The 18,399-nt window shown below is 41.5% G+C and overlaps 1 protein-coding gene across 1 annotated transcript; it reads left to right on the top strand.

The window, feature by feature from the left end:
- The first annotated feature begins 1,762 nt into the window (after nucleotides 1-1,762).
- LOC140350815 (B-cadherin-like) lies at nucleotides 1,763-16,889 on the top strand. The gene is made up of 20 exons (XM_072436331.1): nucleotides 1,763-1,844; nucleotides 7,438-7,490; nucleotides 7,616-7,730; nucleotides 8,058-8,146; nucleotides 8,673-8,862; nucleotides 9,442-9,503; nucleotides 9,661-9,729; nucleotides 9,975-10,073; nucleotides 10,430-10,585; nucleotides 11,118-11,262; nucleotides 11,948-12,120; nucleotides 12,212-12,340; nucleotides 12,422-12,607; nucleotides 13,293-13,537; nucleotides 13,948-14,090; nucleotides 15,312-15,403; nucleotides 15,600-15,732; nucleotides 16,127-16,336; nucleotides 16,612-16,739; nucleotides 16,833-16,889. The coding sequence occupies exons 1-20, from the start codon at nucleotides 1,763-1,765 to the stop codon at nucleotides 16,887-16,889; spliced, it is 2,556 nt and encodes an 851-aa protein (XP_072292432.1).
- The last annotated feature ends 1,510 nt before the right edge of the window (nucleotides 16,890-18,399 follow it).

Genomic DNA, 18,399 nt, shown 5'->3' with positions numbered 1-18,399 from the left:
TTCCATAGAGACTACAGGACTTCTCCACCAGGATTCTTCCACTGAAACTGATACGTCAGTTTCTGGTGAGACGTCATCAAGTGATGGAGAAATGGTGCCAGAAAGTGGTAAAGATGCTGCACTGCGAGAGCACTCAAGGACAGTTTACAGTGCAGGTGTATTACTGAAACAAGCGGTGTGTTGTTTGGTGTGTAGTGCCAGTGATGAACTGACTTTGTCTGACATGGTAAATGTATCCGAGGACGTTGATCTTTGTTTACTGTCAATTTGCCAAGATATCATATATTTGTCCTCAAAAGGTCAAAATCAAACCTAAATCTAAAATATGGTAAATAAACTTGGTCACTGTGTTTCCTGGGAATCTGTAGTAGGTTTTGAGACGAGTCAGATCTGGTCCTGAAGACGTCTCGATGTTCTTGGTCAATGTTCTCAGGGTCGATGTTCCTGTCTTAAGGCAAAGGGTTCTTGCCAGACTCTGAATCAGATGAAAGTGATTTCGATGACTAATGTTGTTTCCCTGGTGCCTCATTGTAATGGCCTCATGTTAATGTTATACTTATATCATTCCTCTGTTTATATGTATATCCTATTCTGCAGAAAGTTTGACTTATACTTATTACTGAGATGGAAAGATACACTGTTAATTAGCCTGTTTATCACGATGTAAATGCTGCTATTATGATTGTAATTATTTGTGCATATTGTAAATACATACAATGATTGCTTAAAATGATATTCTTTCTATAGAATAAAAATCTAATCTAAAATCAATACTTGATGATTTTGCTTGTGTTTTTTTAATCATGCATTTGCACATAAACTAAAACATCCAGAGTCTCTCCACTTTACAACCTCCAAGAAAGTAGTTTTCTGCAGTAATCAAAGAATAAAACAATAAGAAGTTATGAAGATGGCTGTACATCCCAGTTTGTCCCATATTTGACTGTGGCACCTCTCATGCCTCACAGTCCCACCCTCTCTGCCCACATGGCCTTGAAATGTAACTTTTACCACTTGCAGACGCCCGCTGGGATTTCATTTCCTTCTCATCCAGCTCGCGAGATAGACGTCCTCAAACTCTTCAACCGTTTTCTACTAAACTTTTGAACTGACTTTTTGATCGATCTTGACTCCATGTCGTCTGCTGCGTGGGCCGCTCTGGCCGCGGTCGTGCTCGTGATACAGGTGAGATTTTATTTTGCCATTGTCAAAGAACAATCATAGAACTTGTCTTGGTGATTGTACGAGTTTAAGGGCGCGGTTATTTTATTACTTGGTTTAAGCCGCACTTGGATTATTGATTTCTAATGTATAAATAACATAAATTATTATCATCAAATATGATCGAGCCAAAGTCACGCCCTCCCCTGTATCCTTAAAGGTAATCTAAGAGAAAGTCGATCATGGTTCGAGTGTTTAAGCAGCTTTTGTTTGTATTTCACGTGTTTAGAACGATTTAAAGTGACACCAAGGGGCTTTTACTTGTCACTTGATAAAATACACATAACCGTCTTTAAAGTGAATAGTTTGAGCTAAATGCACTTTGATTGCGCCATTTTTGGCCCTTGTCGTGTGTTCAAACGGCTTTTGTTGGTGTTTTCACGTCTTTAGATAATGGCATAATTATAGCAAAGTTGGAACTTTGAAAGTGGCGATTGAGCCCGTGAAGGGCGCCAGTGTCGACGTCACTGCGTGATGTGAGCACTTTTGCACCATCACGCAAAATATCTTCACCGCTGCTGTCCCGGGCGCGCCTGTCGCCATGGCAGCCAGCGGGTCTGCTTCAGGGGCTCGTGCATCTCCTCCGTGGGGCAGGGCCGCTGTCCGCTTCATGGCGCAGCTGGGTGCGTCTTCACTGTGGAGCGGGTGTGTGTGTGTCCGGTGGTCCTGTCAAGCTATGGCTCATTCAGAGCCTCGTTTAAAGCCCCTGTACGGCCCTCAGAGGTGAAGGTGTCAGAGGGCGTCCAGCTCAACCACCGCTGCCTTTTTACTTTACCCTGTTTTATCTTGTAAAGTGCTGCTCCCTGCTACCGGATATGAACTCTGTAAAGGAACCAAGAACACTTTAAACCATCCAATCTACAACACTAGCTAAATGTATAAATAAATGATGCCTCAAATTGAACAACTTGTCCTCTGATCGATATACAAACCTGTGTCCTTGTATACTGCTGTAATCCCACCGGAGTACGTCATTTTACAGGTCCAGCACGTGACATGGGACACTGCACCGGGGAATGATTGTTTGTGATGTCTAAAAGTCCCACATTATCTGTCAGAATGTATATGATTTGTCCTGGTTTAGTCCTGGTTTAGACCTGGTTTAGACCTGGTTTAGTCCTGGTTTAGTCCTGGTTTAATCCTGGTTTAGACCTGGTTTAGGTTTAGACCTGGTTTAGTCCTGGTTTAGACCTGGTTCAGTCCTGGTTTAGACCTGGTTTAGACCTGGTTCAGTCCTGGTTTAGACCTGGTTTAGACTCGGTTTAGACCTGGTTCAGTCCTGGTTTAGACTCGGTTTAGACCTGGTTTAGACCTGGTTTAGATCTGGTTTGGACCTGGTTAGTCCTATGTTGATTTCTGATGTTGTTGTTTGGATCCCGACCCACTTCGTCTGGTTCCATATCTGTCACAGACGCTGCCATACAGGGGTGCTGTATCATACAGGGGTGCTGTATCATACAGGGTGCTGTATCATACAGGGGTGCTGTATGATACAGGTTGCTGGATCATACAGGGTGCTGTATCATACAGGTTGCTGTATCATACAGGGGTGCTGTATGATACAGGGTGCTGTATGATACAGGGTGCTGGATCATACAGGGGTGCTGTATCATACAGGGTGCTGTATGATACAGGTTGCTGTATCATACAGGGGTGCTGTATGATACAGGGGTGCTGTATCATACAGGGGTGCTGTATGATACAGGGTGCTGTATCATACAGGGGTGCTGTATGATACAGGGTGCTGTATCATACAGGGTGCTGTATCATACAGGTTGCTGTATCATACAGGGGTGCTGTATGATACAGGGTGCTGTATGATACAGGGTGCTGGATCATACAGGGGTGCTGTATCATACAGGGTGCTGTATGATACAGGGTGCTGTATCATACAGGGGTGCTGTATGATACAGGGGTGCTGTATCATACAGGGGTGCTGTATGATACAGGGTGCTGTATCATACAGGGGTGCTGTATGATACAGGGTGCTGTATCATACAGGGGTGCTGTATGATACAGGGTGCTGTATCATACAGGGGTGCTGTATGATACAGGGTGCTACTGTGTCATACTTTGCCATATCTTATAATGTCCAGTGCATGGGAGCCCGAGCCAAAGCCACGCCCACCCCCACATCCTTTAAGTTAATCTAAGTTAATATCGATTATGGTTTGAGTGTTTTGTTTGTATTTCACGTGTTTAGAACGATTTAAAGTGACACCAAGGAGCTTTTACTTGTCGTCCACTTGATAAAATATGTATAACTTTAGTCTTTAAAGTGAATAGTTTGAGCTAAATGCACTTTGATAGCGCCATTTTTGGCCCTTGTGTGTGTACAGCTTTTGTTGGTGTTTTCACGTGTTTAGAACGACTCAAGGCGACGTTTTGGGGCTCGACTTATAAACGTGTTGGTAAATCGAGTTAAAAGTCAATACAATGCTCAGTTTGAGCTAAAAATGCTCGTGAAATCACTTTTGGGTTGAACTGGGGCGTCGTGCCGCTGATGACGTCATGACGCAGCGGCGGCAGGTGTTGCGTGTGCAGTGACGCACCGGTGGGTTTCGGCGCCGCTGACCCCGAAATGGCGGCGATTGAACATGGTTTCTGTGCGGTTTGAGTTTCTTTCACGGGGTCAAAGGTCAGACTTCTGCCACCGGCGCCACGGGTTCACTTTTCACACGTTTAAGTGAAATAATGCGACGTTTAAACGGGGATTTTACCTGGATTCTTTTACATTTAACAACACTAACTCTTTTGTATGAATGTCACAATATCAAATGTCAGTGTGATGAATTAACATCACAAAATGACCCTTTTGACACTTTAACACAATGATTTCAGCTATATTCAAAAGATTTAGTTTGTTGTGATATTAAAACTTAAATTATGTAGTGCAGAATTTTTAAACATCAAAACACATTAATATTTCATTTTGGCCTATTATAGTAAACTAAAACTAACTATTATTAGTCTATATTGTAAAGATGTGTCTTGTTTTGTCATAAAAACTGTACAAAAGTCTCTATATGTGAATGGTCTTAAAGGCTATAGAAGAAAAGTGTTTTTAATGTTTCATTATGTTTTTATGATGGTGTTTTGTGAAAACACACAACATAAAATCATGTGGTGAAAAGATCCCGGCCTGTGTTGAGACCTGGTCTAGACCTCAGATGACCTTTAGTCGTACTTTGGTCCTTAGTTTGACCCAGTTTCTCCTTTTGCTTCAACACGTGAACATTCGGCAATCAAATGCATCACAAATGAAATATGACGTTTGAAAATGTGTTTTCAGTAATACTTTAATACTTTAAGAAGAGTGATACTTTAATACTTTAAGAGTAGTACTTTCATACTTTAAGAGGGATACTTTAATACTTTAAGAGTAATACTTTAATACTTTAAGAGTAGTACTTTAATACTTTAAGAAGAGTGATACTTTAATACTTTAAGAGTAGTACTTTCATACTTTAAGAGGGATACTTTAATACTTTAAGAGTAATACTTTAATACTTTAAGAGTAGTACTTTAATACTTTAAGAAGAGTGATACTTTAATACTTTAAGAGTAGTACTTTCATACTTTAAGAGTTATACTTTAATACTTTAAGAGTGATCTTTAATACTTTAAGAGTAGTACTTTAATACTTTAAGAGGGATACTTTAATACTTTAAGAGTAGTACTTTAATACTTTAAGAGGGATACTTTAGTACTTTAAGAGTAGTACTTTAATACTTTAAGAGTAATACTTTAATACTTTAAGAATAGGGATACTTTAATACTTTAAGAGTAGTACTTTAATACTTTAAGAGTGATACTTTAATATTTTAAGAGTGATACTTTAATACTTTAAGAGTAGTACTTTAATACTTTAAGAGGGATACTTTAGTACTTTAAGAGTAGTACTTTAATACTTTAAGAGTGATACTTTAATACTTTAAGAGTAATACTTTAATACTTTAAGAGGGATACTTTAATACTTTAAGAGGGATACTTTAGTACTTTAAGAGTAGTACTTTAATACTTTAAGAGTGATACTTTAGTACTTTAAGAGTAGTACTTTAATACTTTAAGAGGGATACTTTAGTACTTTAAGAGTAGTACTTTAATACTTTAAGAGTGATACTTTAGTACTTTAAGAGTAGTACTTTAATACTTTAAGAGGGATACTTTAATACTTTAAGAGTAGTACTTTAATACTTTAAGAGGGATACTTTAGTACTTTAAGAGTAATACTTTAATACTTTAAGAGGGATACTTTAATACTTTAAGAGTAGTACTTTAATAGTTTAAGAGGGATACTTTAGTACTTTAAGTAATACTTTAATACTTTAAGAGTAGTACTTTAATACTTTAAGAGGGATACTTTAATACTTTAAGAGTGATACTTTAATACTTTAAGAGTGATACTTTAATACTTTAAGAGTGATACTTTAATACTTTAAGAGTGATACTTTAATACTTTAAGAGTGATACTTTAATACTTTAAGAGTAGTACTTTAATACTTTAAGAGTGATACTTTAATACTTTAAGAGTGATACTTTAATACTTTAAGAGTAGTACTTTAATACTTTAAGAGTGATACTTTAATACTTTAAGAGTAGTACTTTAATACTTTAAGAGTGATACTTTAATACTTTAAGAGTAGTACTTTAATACTTTAAGAGTGATACTTTAATACTTTAAGAGTAGTACTTTAATACTTTAAGAGTGATACTTTAATACTTTAAGAGTGATACTTTAATACTTTAAGAGTGATACTTTAATACTTTAAGAGTGATACTTTAATACTTTAAGAGTGATACTTTAATACTTTAAGAGTGATACTTTAATACTTTAAGAGTGATACTTTAATACTTTAAGAGTAGTACTTTAATACTTTAAGAGTGATACTTTAATACTTTAAGAGTGATACTTTAATACTTTAAGAGTGATACTTTAATACTTTAAGAGTGATACTTTAATACTTTAAGAGTGATACTTTAATACTTTAAGAGTGATACTTTAATACTTTAAGAGTGATACTTTAATACTTTAAGAGTGATACTTTCTCTGAGACCTTTGCAGTGTTTGTCACGTTGTCGTCACTGCCAGTATTTCAGCCACAGAGAATAAACTGATTTCGTCCCTGATCCAGGAACAAACTCCCTTTTTAGAGCGGTCCTGATAATTGTAACGACTCTGTCACATATTTCAGATATCACAAACTTATTCAGGCCAAACTCGGTAGGAACATGTTCAGTTTTATTCTTTGCATCATTTTGATCAGATAAAACTGAACACGAAGTCTCTCTTATTGTTTCAAAATGTGTTTGTTGTCTCCAAAAGGCAAAACTCTGTATCTCACTCTGTGTTTCACAAAACTAAAATAATAAATGTTAAATTGTGGCTCTAGTTTTGTCCTTTGTGGAATTTAAACTGTAAAATATTGTTAAATGTAATGTTTGAAATGTGAAAAACATCAAATTTAAGACTTTTAACTGAGCATCATTTAAAAACACACAATTATGGACTGAAAGTGAACGTTCTTAACAGTATTTAAGTGTCATGTATGGAATGATTGACTGGGTTATTGCAGCAGAGTGAACAAAGGACGAGCTGTTTTCACTGCAATTCAGCACAATTTTCCACTTTATTCACCGATTATTCTAAACAGATGCATTTTCTGAAAAGACACACTTAACAAAAATATAAAAACACTGACAGAAGATTAAAAAGAGCTAAAATGATGATTAAAATCGACTGAATGTCGAGTCACGTCAGGTTTGTTTGAATCAAAGCTCCTGAGACAAAAGGATAAATAAGGATTAATCAGTCGATGGAGTCTTCAAACCTTTATCAGTCCAATTATTATTTTAATTAGGATCATAAGGAATCAATAAAATGACACAAATGTCCTTTTTATTATTTTCACTTCAGGTGAATCTGCCCCAAACTGCACTCTAAAACTAAACTACAAACGCTCTGGAATGTTTTACATTCATTAGATTAATAATGTATTTAAAAAGTCCACAAAGTACAATTGAAATAATAGTAAAATAATGGTAAATTGCAGTTCTTTTGCAGCATTCAAACAGTAAAATATTGTTATATTTGAAATGTGAAGTTTCCCATATTCTGACCTCTGACCTCTAATGTTCATGACATTATCTCATTGTGTATTTTGCCATCACAGTGAATATTTGTGTATTTTGTAATTGTGACATCTTCACATTTAGACGTGGGAAACTGGTTCATGCAAAACACGGTTCTGGTGATTAAAGTGTGTTTTGTAAAATGTGTTAGTTCTTCCTCACAGTTTTGCTGATTCCACATGAATGTTTTTATGATCTGAGTTGCAGTGATATTTCCATATTGATCTCAGACTAAAGGTCTAAAGTCTTTGTTCTCTTGCAGACCTCATGCTCGCTCTCCACAGACGCTCCATCATGTTCTCCTGGTTTCTCCTCTGACTCGTTCCTCTTCAGAGTCGACAGAAGGCGGCTCCACTCCGGCATGAGGCTCGGCAAAGGTACAACACCTTTATCCTGCCGCTCTTTTCCCAAAGGGTTCAGCTCCTTTGTGGAAGGTGGATAAATAAATGTGAAAGAAATGTTCAGTCAGAACATGTTCAAATATTTACTTTCATGATTTCACTTTATTTAGTTTTGAACATCTGGTAAAAGACAAAAAGCACAGATCAGTTTTGTCACGAACATTTGAAACCAAGAAATGTAGATATAAACTCTTAGCTTTTTAAATATATTATTTGTTTGCAAAAGCCAAATTGAAATAGCTCAAGAGTAATTGAAACACTTTATCGCTCGTGTCGATCCTGAAGGTTTTGTTTCTGTTCCAGTGGAGTTCAGCGACTGCTCGGATCGAAGGAGGTTCGTGTTCCACAGCGAAGACTCTGGATTCTCCGTTCAGAGCGACGGAGCGCTCACGGTGAGACAAACGCACACGTTACACCTGTGTGCGGTGACTAAAACTACAGCTTTCATTAGTGTTTGGGACATTCACCATGAAGAGAGTCAGATGCTTTTATGTCAATCCAACAGAAATGTGCAAAAACATGTTCAAACCGTATAATTGAGGACAAATGTGAAATGTCTGTAGAATAAATCAGGAAAATGCAGAAATGTGTGACTGTCGAGATGATTCTGTTCATTGACTATATCGTGTCCTTGAGTTATGTCGTTCCCATTTAGTCTGTTGTCTAGAAAAGTAAGAAAAGTGTTGACATCTGTTTATCTAACGCTGACATTCATTTATCAATCAGAAGGTTTGATCATTAACCATGAGCTCAAAAAGAGGCAGAAGCGTCTCGTGTACTGTCCAAAACTGTGATATTTATCCAACAAAACTCAACTCGACAAACTCTACGAAAGACTTGTTTTCAGTTGTCACGGTTACTCAGATGAACCTTTAACTTCATCTGGTGCTTTTGTTCCCGTCGCCCTCGAATGTCCAGGTGAAGCGACACGTGTCTCTGCACGACGGCCACAGACACTTCTCCGTCCACTCCTGGGACTCCAACGGGAACAAGTTCACCGCCCTGGTCCGAGTGCAGCACCAGGAGCGTCACCACGGCAACCAGAACCAGGAGCATCACCACGGAGATCAGCACCAGGAGCGTCACCACGGAGACCAGAACCAGGAGCGTCACCACGAAGACCAGAACCAGGAGCGTCACCACGAAGACCAGCACCAGGAGCGTCACCACGGAGACCAGCACCAGGAGCGTCACCACGGAGACCAGCACCAGGAGCGTCACCACGGCGACCAGAACCAGGAGCGTCACCACGAAGACCAGCACCAGGAGCGTCACCATGGAGACCAGCTCCAGGAGCGTCACCACGGAGACCAGCACCAGGAGCGTCACCATGGAGACCAGCTCCAGGAGCATCACCACGGCAACCAGAACCAGGAGCGTCACCACGGAGACCAGCACCAGGAGCGTCACCATGGAGACCAGCTCCAGGAGCATCACCACGGCAACCAGAACCAGGAGCGTCACCACGGAGACCAGCACCAGGAGCGTCACCACGGAGACCAGAACCAGGAGCGTCACCACGGAGACCAGAACCAGGAGCGTCACCACGGAGACCAGCTCCAGGAGCGTCACCACGGAGACCAGAACCAGGAGCGTCACCACGGAGACCAGCTCCAGGAGCGTCACCACGGAGACCAGAACCAGGAGCGTCACCACGGAGACCAGCTCCAGGAGCGTCACCAGGGAGACCAGAACCAGGAGCGTCACCAGGGAAACCACGAGAAGCACCACACCCACGGACAAACGGAGGTAGATCTGTTTCTTTTCTTCTTTGTCAAATAGATTTCTCCTCAACTCTTGGTGCAGCGCTGCCCCCTACTGGCATGTATGCAGTAGTTTGTGTATATTTCTTTTCTACTCTTTCTCCTTTTGACAAACGTCTTCAAATGTTTGTCTTTCTGTTCAGACTCCGCCCGTCGCTCAGGTTCTTGTTCAAGACGTTTCCAGTCGCCAGAAACGAGAAGCTACAAGAAACGTAAGAAACCAGGATCATCTGGACCGATCATCATAGGTCACATCAGGCTTTAGGACATCTGGACCGGGACTAGACCGGACTCTGGACCGGGACTAGACCGGACTCTGGACCGGGACTAGACCGGACTCTGGACCGGGACTAGACCGGACTCTGGACCGGGACTAGACCGGACTCTGGACCGGGACTAGACCGGACTCTGGACCGGGGCCTGTATTAAACATTAAAGTTGTGTTGGTGCGTTTCAGGAGGAGTCTTTCCCTAAAGACCTGAAGAGGAAGAGGCCTATTGTTATAGAATTCCCTGAAAACGAAGAAGGTCCTTTCCCAAAGACAGTTGGGATTCGGGTGAGAAACTTCACAAAGGCCCAAACAAAGACCGTTGTATCATTAAATCTAAATGTCAATTGTAATTAAAACACTTCATAAATATTCTATAAACATTCAGTTTAGAGCTCTAAAATCTGTCTCAATCAAAGTGAAATGTAATGAATATTAAACACATTATTTTCAGTTCTCAAACAAAAGCAGAAGTACTAAAAAGCATGTTTGAAGAAGAACAATAACTCATGTGTAATATGTAGGAGAGTATTTAACCCTTTTACAGTAACAGCGCCACCTATGGAGTGTTTGCAGGAGTGTTAATCGTCCTCTTGAGCAGAAAGAGCAGCAGAAACTTGAACTGGATGTAAATGTGTTTTTAGATCGAATCCCCCAAAGGCAAAGCTGGTGGGTTTCACTACAGCATCACGGGCCCCGGGGCCGATCAGCCTCCTGAGGGACTCTTCACTATGGACAAGACCTCTGGGAGGATTTATGTGACACAGCCTCTGGACAGAGAAGCCACTGACCACTACATTGTGAGTCTCCCCGCCTAAGGCCCAAAGTCACCCGTGACCCTGAAAGGGAACAAGCGGTAGAAAATAATGAATGAATGAATATTTGACTGTTGTAAAAAGCCCCAATATTTCTTATGACTAAATCATTGATTGGAACACTTTAAATTGAGGCCGACAAACGGAGTCAAAATCTTTCTCAGCGTCCAGACTTATTATTACTGCCATGTTTTGTTTTTTAGATCTGGCTGGTTAAGTGTATATATCATTCTGTTAATAAATCCTGTCTGATCATTGTGAATCAGTCAAAATGTCTTTCATAAGCTCTATTTAAATACATAAAACATGTCAAATGACTCAAAGTGTTGACTTCATTCTGTGGTTTTCATATTTTGTGAAATTCTGAGGTTAATCCCAGTTTCTCCAGTGAAATGACTTTATGTTCCACTCAAAACTTTCCTGAAGTACAGACTTTAGAATGCTTTTTGGAAATGGCTCATGTGGAAGAGTTGACTTTCCTTTCATGTTTAGTATTAACACTTTGTCCTTTTCTCAGCTCATGGTTCATGCTGTTGCTGAAGGCTCCGGTCAGGATGAAGAACTCGAGGAGATTAAATTAATTGTGATCGACATGAACGACAACCGGCCGGTCTTTACCAACGACACGTACTTTGGCGAAGTGGCAGAGTCGTCACCTCTCAGTAATGATCACCTCTGTTCATTATGCACCTTTATGTAACGCACACGCAGCTCATTCAACTCCACACAACATGGCAAATAAAAGACACTTCCAAATGATACTAATGCACACCAGGTCTAAATAATCCTCCCATTTACTCCAGAGTCGCTCAAATTGGTCCATTTTCCGTTTGCCAGTGATGTCGGTCCAGTTTGTGTCATCTATTGTTTGTGATTGTGTTTTCCCTGCTCCCAGCAATATATTCCAAAGGTATCCATTGATTGTGTCCATGATCGGAGTTTTGAGTTCCAAATGCATAGTTCTGAAATTGAGAGTGACGTGTGATTGACATGTGTCCAGTTTTCATATTTTACAAGAATAATGACTGTTGGGATCTGCTGCCTGTCCGGTCCATGGCTTTTTCTGTGTGCGGGTTTTACATCCAAACACTGATCCGTCTGGGCCAATTCACTGGTCCACATTTACTTGTAAACCTTTTTCTTTTTTAAATAAAAGCCTATCCCTAACCCTAAAAAATAAATAAAAAATACAATTAAAATAAAATAGAATAAATAAACTTAAAATTAGAATTAAATTAGAATTAAATTTTAATTAAATTAAAAAACATACAATTAAAATAAAATAAACATAAAATATGAATAAATACAAATAGATAAATACATTTTACTCTGCATTTTCTTCTTTAGATTATAACATCCTGCAGGTGACAGCGACCGACGCAGATGAGGAGGGGACGACTAACACTCTTATTCAGTTCAAGATCCTGGACCAGGAGCCAAAGACTCCCTCATCCGACATGTTCACCATCAACCCCGTCAACGGCTTCATCCGAGTGAACGCTCAAGGCCTGGACAAAGAGGTGTGTTTCAATCTAAAGGTCTCACTTGCTTTACTCTGCCGCGTCTGCCCTGTGGCTGTGGCCTCAAGTCTGTGGATCTGGTCTGTTACAGAAGAACACAAAGTACACTCTGGAGATCCAGGCGGCCGACATGGAAGGAAATGGACTCACCGGGAAAACTAAAGTCATTCTGACCGTAACCGACAGCAACAACAACGCCCCGGCCTACGAGCAAACGCAGGTGAGGGCGGGGTTTAGACCTGGTTCAGTCCTGGTTTGTGTTTTTGGTTCGGTCCTGGTCTTATTCTCTCCATTTCTTCAGTACACGGCCACAGTCGCTGAGAATAAGAAAGACACTATGGTGGTGAAGATGCTGGTGACGGACAAGGACGACGCCCACACGCCGGCCTGGAACGCCAAATTCACCATCGTCGACGGCAACGTAAATGGACTGTTCTTCGTGGAAACCGGCCCCAACAAACAGGAGGGAATCATCTCCACTGCAAAGGTACAAAAGACTCATATTGTGGTGATGGTAGTCGTTCTGTGGATTGTACAAACAAAAAGGCCAAAATATTAAAGAATAAACAGTGGATTTCATCAATATTTCCCTCTAGAAGACTTCAGACCTAACAATATTCCAACCTCATACTTGTATAAAGAAGAGGGACATAACATAACGCTTGATTTCTCAAATCTGCAAAAATTCTCTATTATTCCTTTAACACAACACTGCGTTAGTTCATTCAAAAATGCAAACAGAGAATCAGAATATGTTCTGAGGAAAAACAAATAAGAGATAACTTTGTGAGAAGGTCACCAAGTAACTAAATGAAATAACAGCCTATTGTACCATAAATGCTGTAATATAAGAAATTAGTCGAAATAAACATGAAAATAACAGTAAAATCCACTGTTCCACAAATATGGCCACATTAGCATGTCAGAGGAAAGCTAGCTTTTTTACTCGCCTATAGAATTCACACTCCCTTGTCAGGAGTTGACTTTTGTCCCTCTACTGGCTGCACCTCCATACACGCCGTAGTCATTTAACGCTTTTTAACACTTTTCTTACGTTCTAAAACATGAGATGCCAAAGTAGTGTCATTGGAGTATTTTTAAAGACGACTGATACAAAGCATCAGATTTGTCTTTTCCTGACTTAAATAAACCTGTGCCTCGCTCCGTCCCAGGGCCTGGACTTTGAGGAGAGTCAGACTCACACTCTGCTGGTCGCCGTGGAGAATGAGGTGCCCTTCGCCATCAAGCTGCCCACCGCCACGGCAACCGTCGTTGTCACAGTTGCGGATGTAAACGAAGCACCCATCTTCAAACCCACCGTAAAGCAGGTCTCCAAACGCGAGGACCTGGATTTGGAATCTGAGGTGGTCCAGTACACGGCCTACGACCCCGACACGGCCCGCAACCAGAAAGTCATGTGAGTGTCCCGGGAAGCAGTCTCGGGAGGGGTTTGTGGGAGGGGTTTGTGGTAGCAGTCTCGGGAGGGGTTTGTGGGAAGCGTCTCGGGAGGGGTTTGAGGGAGGGGTTTGTGGGAGGGGTTTGTGGGATTGGTTTGTGGGAGGGGTTTGCAGGAGGGGTTTGTAGGAGGGGTTTGTGGGAGGGGTTTGTGGGAGGGGTTTGTGGGAGGCGTCTCGGGAGGGGTGTGTGGGAGGGGTTTGAGGGAGGGGTTTGTGGGAGGGGTTTGTGGGAGGGGTTTGTGGGATTGGTTTGTGGGAGGGGTTTGTGGGAGGCGTCTCGGGAGGGGTTTATGGGAGGGGTTTGTAGGAGGGGTTTGTGGGAGGGGTTTGCGGGAGGCGTGTCAGGTGATCCCTCATGTTTGTGTCTCAGGTATCGTATCGTGAGCGACCCGGCCGGCTGGCTCAACGTGGCCAAAGACACTGGACTGGTCACAGTGAAGTCGCCGATGGACCGAGAGTCTGTGTTTGTGAAGAACGACATTTATACAGCTCTGATCGGCGCCTACGACAACGGTACAAACCACGCTAATAATCACTCCTCCTGCAGCTTTTACAGCATCGTCACGGCAGCTTCAACAACAACCAAAATATTGTCATGACAACATCAATAATATCGTGGGCTTCTCTAAACCATGATCTTTGTACTTTTGTTACTATCATCAATATATAATCAATATCAAAACATATATAAGTCGCACTGGAGCATAAGTCGCATTTTTGGGGGAAATTTATTTTGATAAAATCCAAGACCAAGAACAGACATTTCATCTTGAAATGCAGTTTAAATAATGACAGATTAGAGAACATGGTGAATAGGTGTACGTATGCTAACGCTAAAACCTTCAGCTACGTGACGTATGCTAACGCTAGCACCTTCAGCTACATGAGGCACAGACAGAACTGTGGTAAGTGTCTGGTATGTTAACGTAACATATGAACAGTTATTCAGATAACTATAGCATAAAGAACATGCTAACAAGTTTAGCAAAGCATCAGTTTTACCCCAAATCACTAAATCCATTGAATTCTTCTTTCTCTGTGTCACTTCTAAACAACTCCACAAACTCTGGAGGTAGAGGAAGTGCAGATTCTTCTCTTGCGTTGCTTAGAGCCTAGAGCGCCCTCTTGTGGTTGTCGGTGTGAAAATAACGAATAATATCATATATAAGTCGCTCTGGCCAAAACTATGAAAAAAGGTGCGACTTTTAGTCCGGAAAATACGGTATTTGATCATCTTCTAATCCTGTTGTCCTTGATGTGAACTGGAGCGTTTCTGGATAAAGTCTTAAAGGAAAAATGGAGGATTTTTTGGCGCCGAATCTGAGTCTCATTTCCTCGTAGACAGCCGAGTAGGTCATTCACATGTCAATCATAGGACGCACCTACTGCACAGCTGCAGCCTCGTTGGCTCGTCCCTAGCATAGCAGCACGTTTCCCTGGCTGCGCATGCGTGGTTGATATGTCGATGTGTGTCTAAGCGCATGGATCTATTATAATATAGTTCCCTCAGGGTACAGGACAAAATTAAGACAGAGAAAGACAGTTCGAGCTGGCTCAGAAGAGACGGAAATCTACGGAGACGAGAGATGGGATCCGTTGCGCTAATAAACAAACGCACGTTTAGCAGCGAGGCTTTATGTGCTTCCGCATGCGCACTTCCGCTTGTGTTCTCAAGTCGGCAAAAAATCCTCCATTATTCCTTTAAATTGTTGTCCCTCCTCCTCTTCTCTCCAGACGAGGTTCCGGCCGCAGGAACAGGAACTCTGCAGATAAAGCTGGAGGACGTGAACGACAACGCCCTGTCCGTCGATGACCGCGACATCAAGGTCAGCACAAACTGATTATTATTTCATAACCCTTGGTCCAGAGAATAAGCCTGTGATTTAGGCCGTTGAATTTAAAGACATTTCCTTTACAATCTTTCCCTTCATTTGTGGCGTGTTTAATCAAATGCATGTCAATTGTGTTTCCTGTGTTTCCTGTGTTTCTCCTGTGTGTTTCCTGTGTGTTGTCTCTGCTCAGGTGTGTAACAAAGAACCAGTGCCTCACCTGCTGAGCGTCACCGACAAAGACGGGCCGGGCTTTTCTGCCCCGTTCAGAGTCGAACTGCAAGGATCATCCACGGCCAACTGGACCGCACACATGACTGACAGCAGTGAGTGACACACGACACACAACACACAACACACAACACACAACACACACACACACACACAACACACAACACACACACATAGACACGCATGTGTGTGTGTGTGTGTGTGTGTGTATCTGTGTGTGCAGATAGCAGTGAGTGACACGCGGCATGGAACACACTACATACAACACACAACACACAACATGGAACACAAGCTCGCATGAACGACAGCAGTGAGTGACACGCAACACACACATACACACACACAACAGACACAGACACAGACACAGACACACACACACACACACACAAACACAGAGACACACACACACACACAACACACACACACACACGCATGAATGACAGCAGAGCAATAAACTTGTAATAGTCTGATAAACCCGTTCCTCCTCAGACTCTGGGATCGTCCTGCTCCTGACCACAGACCTGGACCCGGGCTTCTACGACGTGCAGCTGCAGGTGTATGACGCTGAGGGTGAGAACCAACTGTCCACGGTCAAGGCCCAGGTCTGCTCCTGCAAAGGTCCAGACGTGATGTGTGAAGGCCGAGCTGCAGGAGGAACCATCATCCTGGGGGTGCTGGCTGGGATCATGCTCCTGCTCAGTGAGTTCACTTTACACTCATCCATGTTCTACCACCAGGGACTTTGGGCCTGAGGCGGGTTCACCCTGGACAGGGGCCGGCGTCGGGTGAACAGGGCGGAGCTAATGATCTACATTACTATATATTATCATATTATATATCCTGCTTTAGGATCGTCCGTGACATAAAGTGAACTTCGACATGTCAGTTCAGATGGTTCAGAGTTACTGCAGCTTCACTTTCGTGTTAGTTTCAGTGATGGTTCTGGTCCATATTTACCTGACTTTTGGTTTCAGTGATGGTTCTGCTGCCGCTGTTCTTCGCTCGACGCAGAGGAGTGTATGAGATTGAACCTGTGCTTCAAGAAGACGACAGAGACAATATCTACTACATAAACCCGCAGGCTGGAGGAGAAGACGAGCAGGTGCTGAAACCACTACTATTCACACTACATCTCTCTCATCTTCATCTCACTCATCTTCATCTCACTCATCTTCATCTCCCTTGTCTCCCTCAGATCTTCAACCTGAGCGTTCTCCACCGTGGCCTGGACGACGACATGAGTATCGAGTAAATGAGAACCGTCTGCAAAATATACTCGAAGTCAAAAAGTGATTGAATTCCATGTTTTTTATCTTGATTTGTGCTTTTTTAAGAATGTAAGTTTCCAGTGACGGGTAAAAAGAGTTTGACTTTCAGAGTTACTGTTTAGATGAGATATTGAGCTGAAATGCCTTATTTTTGACTCTAAAATGGTCCGGTTTATGCTCTTTTTTTGTCCTGAATAATCACGTATATTATAAACAGGACGATGTTTAATTTCAGACATTATATTTACTGTTCTGAATGTGGTGGTTTTGTTTTATGTCACTGGTTTTGAATCCTTTACTTTGAAAATGTTTTTTAAAGTTTTTAAAGTTCTCTGGTCCTTTCTCTTCGACAGTCGCAAACGCTGTCCGGATTTTTGATTGTTTTTCATATACAATTATTATACGACTGTGAATCAGTGTTTTTTTAATCTGCAAATAAAAAGTGATGGTTATTATTTGAGAGGCGTTTGTTACTTTTATTTGTTGTGGAAACGTGCCACAGAAAAACACTTTTTTGAGGGAAACTAATTTGATAAAAAGGAGGAGGAAAAAAATAAACATGATGCAATGGAAACTTTTATGGCAATTATGTACCAAAGAATACAGTACAAACTCTTCTTTATAGTCCGCCTGTCGCAGTAACACATTCTCAAGTGAGTGAAAACTGAATAAAATAAATCCTCCAAATGCAATTCAGTAAAAACTGCATTAAATGTCAGATCTAAACTTTAAGTGGTTTGTAACAATAATGAGTCATATATTTAACTTACTCAACCTTCTACAGCTCAAATATATAACAAACATAATGACTACACTATTTTTGTAAAGGAACTGTACACCCAATGATCCCCACACATTGTTGAATTATTCATTTTCTGAACAAAAGTTAGAAGTCGTGGCTAATTCCTGCTCCGCTTGACCTTCTCTGGTCAGACACATCTGACTTCATACAAACATGAGCTACTTAGTCTGTCTCTGCTCATTTCTGCATCTTTATCTTATTCTAAAATGATCTAAAAGCGGTTCACTTTGATAAGACGCATCACATGGTAATCTCCAGTAGGTGGCACTGTTGGCACTACTTGCAGTCCTGGGATGGGCGGTGAAGGGCCTTTCAGTGTGGAGTTTGCATGTTCTCCCCGTGTTTGAGCCTCTCCTCTGTATTTCCATGGTTACGGGCTTTTTCTACATGACATAATGTGCCTTAAATGTTGCCTGATCAGCCGTTCCCAACACGTTTTGACCATGGATCTATTATAATATCTGGATAGGGTATGGCTAGGGTTGGCACTAGGTCATATACATGCGTTCTCACTTCCGGCAAATTACCAGTACATCCGGGAACTTGTACCCGCCGCCATTTTGACCGGGTGACGATTGCAACAGCTGGACAGCACGTCATTTTCAACGTCATACTGAGCGCGGCATAATGAGCTACGAATATTATAATTCTTTAGACAATGACGGCAGAAAAATGTACATGACAAAGCTGTC

Source organism: Eucyclogobius newberryi, unplaced genomic scaffold, assembly GCF_026437365.1.
Source record: "Eucyclogobius newberryi isolate DKJ021-1_F unplaced genomic scaffold, fEucNew1.0.hap1 SCAF_8, whole genome shotgun sequence".
NCBI lineage: Eukaryota > Metazoa > Chordata > Actinopteri > Gobiiformes > Gobiidae > Eucyclogobius > Eucyclogobius newberryi.
This window is presented reverse-complemented; position numbering and strand designations above follow the sequence as displayed.